At 36.8% G+C, this 5,709-nt stretch overlaps 1 protein-coding gene across 2 annotated transcripts in view; it reads right to left on the bottom strand.

Annotated features, from left to right (window-relative positions):
- Positions 1-236: 236 nt before the first annotated feature.
- The window catches only part of LOC111788749 (ABC transporter G family member 3-like), an 8,412-nt gene continuing 2,939 nt past the window's right edge, over positions 237-5,709 (bottom strand). The window contains exons 5-12 of one of the 2 annotated variants that reach the window (XM_023669225.1): positions 5,268-5,439; positions 5,003-5,116; positions 4,223-4,351; positions 3,898-4,089; positions 3,192-3,278; positions 2,680-2,952; positions 2,418-2,525; positions 237-608 (exon numbers count right to left, since the gene is read on the bottom strand). In XM_023669225.1, coding sequence (XP_023524993.1) covers positions 357-608; positions 2,418-2,525; positions 2,680-2,952; positions 3,192-3,278; positions 3,898-4,089; positions 4,223-4,351; positions 5,003-5,116; positions 5,268-5,439 — 1,327 coding nt within the window. In that variant the 3' untranslated portion in view covers positions 237-356. The remainder of the gene's footprint in view (positions 609-2,417; positions 2,526-2,679; positions 2,953-3,191; positions 3,279-3,897; positions 4,090-4,222; positions 4,352-5,002; positions 5,117-5,267; positions 5,440-5,709) is intronic. The other variant, XM_023669226.1, reaches the window with a different exon arrangement.

The raw sequence follows: 5,709 nt of genomic DNA, 5'->3' as shown, positions 1-5,709 counted from the left end.
TTCCACACCCATATAAGGAATGTTTCGTTTTCTTCTCTAACCGACATGGGATCTCACGTGGGGATAATATTGGTTCAAGGGATAAAGAAGTTGAGTGGCAAAACATGATAAACTTGTACATAGACTATTCAAAGTATTCCCAAATGGAGCCATTGAGTTACAAGATGAGGACGAAAAGAATATATATTTGTGGGTTCAAAACACATATTTCCCTTGAGGGAAAGAGAATAAGGGGGAGAGGAGGGAAGAGATTTGCAATTTGCATAATTACCTTGAATGAATGTGCATAACAGAAACAGCAAAAGGTGTTGTAAACAGCTGAACAAAAGGCTAAACTACTACTAAATCACATGTTTTCAGTCTTTCATATCCCGCTTACAACGAATAACTTTACGCAAACTCATAAATTTACCGACACGAAAATGTAAAAGAACAAAAACTACGACGCGGTATGCCACTACCATGAGGAACAACACCAACAAATTCTTCCATTTGGAGTGAGTATTAGAAGAGATTTCGTATGCACTATGGAGAGCTTGGTAACCAGTTATGTTTCTTACCTCACCAACTGCAAAGGAACTTCCAAGATACTCATTCTCCAATAGCCCCTGTAACAATGGTATAATATCCATTAAAGAACCCTAATCTTTAAGCTTAAGTGGTAAGGTTAAATGACTTGTTCATAAGAGACGATATTCATCAAAACAACCAAATTACAGCCCTTACAAAGCTAACAAAAGGGAGCCTTTCAATTGTTAATATAATCAAAAGCTGTAATTACAAAAGAATTGTACAACACCAAGAGGTATACTTCAATTGTTTTAATTCATTGTCGATTGTTAGAGGATACACTCAACTATGTAAGTATCACTTTTTCTTGAGCGTAATTTGAGGACTATTAGTATGAAATAAAGAAAGAATATTGACTATTCTCAAAAACAATAACAGACCCTACTATATTTGGTTGTCANAATTCATTCAGCTAACAATCTCCTATGTGAGTTGATACATTCATAGTGACTTTCTTGAGCGTAATTTGAGGACTATTAGTATGAAATAAGAAAGAATATTGACTATTCTCAAAAACAATAGCAGACCCTACTATATTTGGTTGTCAAGGCAAGGTATGTAATAGCCTAAGTCTACCGCTAGCAGATATTGTCTTCTTTCGGCTTTCTCTTCCAGGCTTCCCCTCAAGGTTTTAAAACGCGTCTGCTAGGGAGAGATTTTCACACTAGGGAGAGATTTTCACACCCTTATAAAGAATGTTTCGTTCCCCTCTCCAACCAATATGGGATCTCACAATCCACCCATTTCGGGGTCCAGCGTTCTCGCTGGCTCACCGCCTAGTGTTCACCCCCCTTTGGAGTTCAACCTTCTCGCTGGCACGTCGTCAAATGTCTAGCTCTGATACCATTTGTAACAACTCAAGCCCACTACTAGCAGATATTGTCTTCTTTGGGCCTTTCCCTTCCAAGCTTACCCTCAAGGTTTTAAAACGCGTATGCTTGNCGTTCCCCTCTCCAACCAATGTGGGATCTCACAATCCACCCATTTCGGGGTCCAGCGTTCTCGCTGGCTCACCGCCTGGTGTTCACCCCCCTTTGGAGTTCAACCTTCTCGCTGACACATCGTCAAATGTCTAGCTCTGATACCATTTGTAACAACTCAAGCTCACTACTAGCAGATATTGTCTTCTTTGGGCTTTCCCTTCCAAGCTTACCATCAAGGTTTTAAAACGCGATTGCTTGGGAGAGGTTTCCACGTCCTTATAAAGAATATTTTGTTCCCCTCTCCAACCGAGGTAGGATTTGGCAAGGTAACTCACAGTATATTAAATCTTATCTATCTGACTACCATGTCTTAAACCCATTTCCTCCGAGCCCTTCCCCTTCCCCTTCTAGGCTACTAGGCAAACCCAGGGAGGTTAATATCTTGTTTTTCATGGTTCCATAGATAAGATAAGAGAGTTTTATCCACAAAATTGAATAGGCTTTTGTAAGGCTATGGAAAGGTTCTTTGGGGTACAGTTTTAATTTTAGTAACCAACTTGTGCAAAAGCTTGTTCCAGTTTAAAGGGATTGGGATACATTTAATTNAGGGAGGTTAATATCTTGTTTTTCATGGTTCCATAGATAAGAGAGTTTTATCCACAAAATTGAATAGGCTTTTGTAAGGCTATGGAAAGGTTCTTTGGGGTTTTAATTTTAGTAACCAACTTGTGCAAAAGCTTGTTCCAGTTTAAAGGGATTGGGATACATTTAATTTTTTTTTCATATTATTCTAAAAAATGTCATCTCTTCGATTCTATAGAAATGGCCCACAAGGGAACTTTGCCAGATTTAACCAAAGGCAGAACTGTAAACAGTGTAAACCAGTTTCAATATGTAGAAGCAAAGAGTCATAAGTAAACTTGCCTGGATAGAATAGGTGTGGAAAGCAATATAAGATAACGGATATGTCCAGACCGGACCTGGCAAAGCATTTCGGATTCGAAAATAACCTGCCGAGAGCATCATTAGCACCTGAAACAACATATGTATCATCAGTTAGAGATGAGGATGGCGACACTGAAAGACGAGACATCAAAGAAGACAAAATTAACAAGCACATCTATGCCAGAACTCTCAAGAAATATACATTCTTATTCAGAAATGAATCGGGAATAAGCGAACATACATGTGCAGATATGAGAGTCAAAACAATCCAGAAGATGTTTCTCCATAATGAGGCCATAACCAGTATGAGTCCTTCGTTTACCAAGAGGCACATAAAGAAATTTAGCACGAAGTACATCAACAATCTGAATTCGTCACGGAGTCCTACGAGGAAATAGAAGACGAGACTTGAAGAAATTGAAATGAGGAAGAGGAAGGGTATGCTGGAGAGAAGTTGTCCCAGAAGGAAGACGAAAGTGCCCGAATGATAATTTGATTCTTCACTAGTATATATCTGCAAAGAGTAGAAACATTTTCACCAAAATGGGACCAAACTACAGAACCTAAGGTTTGTAATTACTCTAAGAGATTGAACATTTCTGTACAATAGGTATAGTTGCTTCCATGAACTCTGAGATGCATTAGATAATAAATCACGCCTTGAATCCACTAAATTACAAGAATTGTTACAATGAACTGCGTTCTTTTATGGAGTTTCATCTCTGCGATAAAAGTCCAAGTAACGAGCGTTACCTTAATCTCCCTCATGAGAGCAGGTACTCCGGCGACGCTTAGAAGAGAAGTAAACGAAACAAATACAAAAATTGCTGCAACTCTTGTCTGCATTTAAGACAATAGAAGGAAAAATGAATGAATTATATAGAAATAGAGCATATAAATTGGATATATTCAGTTCTCTACGAGTATCAACAACAGGCAATAAAAGTATGTTGCATATTCAACAATAACTTCCAGTAGCCTTTTTCAGCACTAAATTCCAGTAATCTTACTAGTTAATGAAAACACTTCATGTCATTCCTCTCCCTCTCAGTGTCTTCCACTAATCTTACAAACATTATAAAAGGAATGAGAAACATTAAAAGATGTGTTTAAACCATGAATTCGATAGCTACAAAGGTGAGAACAAGATTGTGGTAGGCACATCAAATAACCTTTTCCGAACCAAAANAGATGTGTTTAAACCATGAATTCGATAGCTACAAAGGTGAGAGCAAGATTGTGGTAGGCACATCAAATAACCTTTTCCGAACCAACAAATTATCCTACAAACAGAAATTTGTATACGACGAGATTGTCTTAACAGGAGACTCAAATACTTGAACTAAATTTATAGTCTAAAAGAAAAAAAAAAGGAAAACAAAAAGGAANCAAATACTTGAACTAAATTTATAGTCTAAAAGAAAAAAAAAATGAAAACAAAAAGGAAAAAAAAACTCACCACAACTGAAGACAAAGAATGCCCTAAGCCAGAGAATACTGTACCGATACAAACTGCAAGTAGCATGTAAAGAATAAGCCTAAGCCAATAGTATTTCCACTCCCTTGACATAACCAATAAAGACCTCCAAGTCAAAACTGCAATCCTTGTTAAACTACTTGCTTTTCCCTTGCTTTTAAGAGAGGAACCTTCCTGTCAAAGATACAACATGTGGCATATNTTCCCTTGCTTTTAAGAGAGGAACCTTCCTGTCAAAGATACAGCATGTGGCATATGTATCAGACTTCTCGGTTATTTGTTTATATATATATATAAGAAATGATACCTTATCTGTTAGTCTTAAAATCATAGTTTCAACTGCAGCAGCATCTGCTGATGATTTATATGTCGCTTCAAGTGTGCGGATTGCAACGGCAGTATCCATATTCACTGATGAAAACTCCCCTTGGTCATCCTGTTACAATCAGATTGGTGAACCAAAAGCAATAGCAATTAATTAGAAACATATGACAGTACATCAGCCAAATAGATTATGAGCCTCAAACAAGTAGACGTTTAATAAAATAAATCATTACTCACATGTTGCACGAGCAAATGCTATTAGGCACCAGATACCAACTAACAAATTTTAATCAAAATTATAAATCATTTATCATATATTTATCAGACACAACAGTTAAACAGCTAACTATTCTATACAAAACAAATGTCTATCCTTGGAGACTAATAATTAGTGGCTTAAATGTGATGAATCACATTACCTCCAACAATATTTCTTTAAAGTTCTTCATACGCATTACTAATAATTAAAAGGACATTTACATTTAATGGTCCAAAGATGAACTCATGAGTTTATAGATTATGAAAATTGTGTAGGCTACTCAAATCCCTTTCCTATCCACCATAGCTCCACTTCAAATAAAATATTAAAATTAAACAAAGCATGTCCATCTAGAGGTTGCAGTAAACACGATTTATGTGTATGGCAACATTAAAATTTCAACTAAAATTAACTACACAAACTATTAAAGCTTATTGTGGTTATTGAGAACAAACAGAATAATTATTAACAGAATTAATAAAAACAAGACTGAAATAGGGCTACCTGCCAATTCTTGCACATGGCAATGATTCTATCAAAATCTGTATTTATTGCTCGTAAAAAGTGATCAGAAGGACTTTGCATGATTGGACAAGGGAATCCCGCATTTGCGAAGTGCTTCATGGAAAAGAAAGAAAAAAAAAGGAGAGAAACATAAGCCATTGAAACCAAGATGCTTATTTGGAATCTATGATTCCCTACACAATGCTTCAGGAGAGCCATATCAAGAAAGGTAAATTGTATATTTGAATGCTTGAATAATGCAAACCTGCAAGCAAGCCAGAGTTTCTCCGAAAAACAGAGTATTTCCATTTGAAAGCAGACAAATCCGATCAAAAAGGCCAAATACTTCCGTGCTGCTCTGATTGATGGTGAACACAAGAGTGCATCCAGTGCTTGCAAGTTTCTTCAATGTGACCATCATTAAAAGGGTAGAGACACTGAAAGAAGTAAATCAACAAACTCATCAACAACAGGGAAAGCATGGACAAGGCACCCGCCTATGGTGACCAATGAGGCTGGTGCACCGATTATGGCCAGACCATTCACTTAAGCCCTTTCTGTGGACTCAATTTTGTCACCATAACCATTCATGGGAACCAAAGCAAGTGCATAATGAAGACAAAAGATAAAGCCTATTAAAACAGCCCTTCTCCCCTTTCTCTCCATTTTCTTTATTGAATCAAGAATGTAATAAGAAAAAAAAAAAA

This window comes from Cucurbita pepo, chromosome LG02 (assembly GCF_002806865.2).
Source record: "Cucurbita pepo subsp. pepo cultivar mu-cu-16 chromosome LG02, ASM280686v2, whole genome shotgun sequence".
Classification (NCBI taxonomy): Eukaryota; Viridiplantae; Streptophyta; class Magnoliopsida; order Cucurbitales; family Cucurbitaceae; genus Cucurbita; species Cucurbita pepo.
Note: the sequence above shows the minus strand (reverse complement) of the source record. Positions and strands in the feature narration are given on the sequence as shown.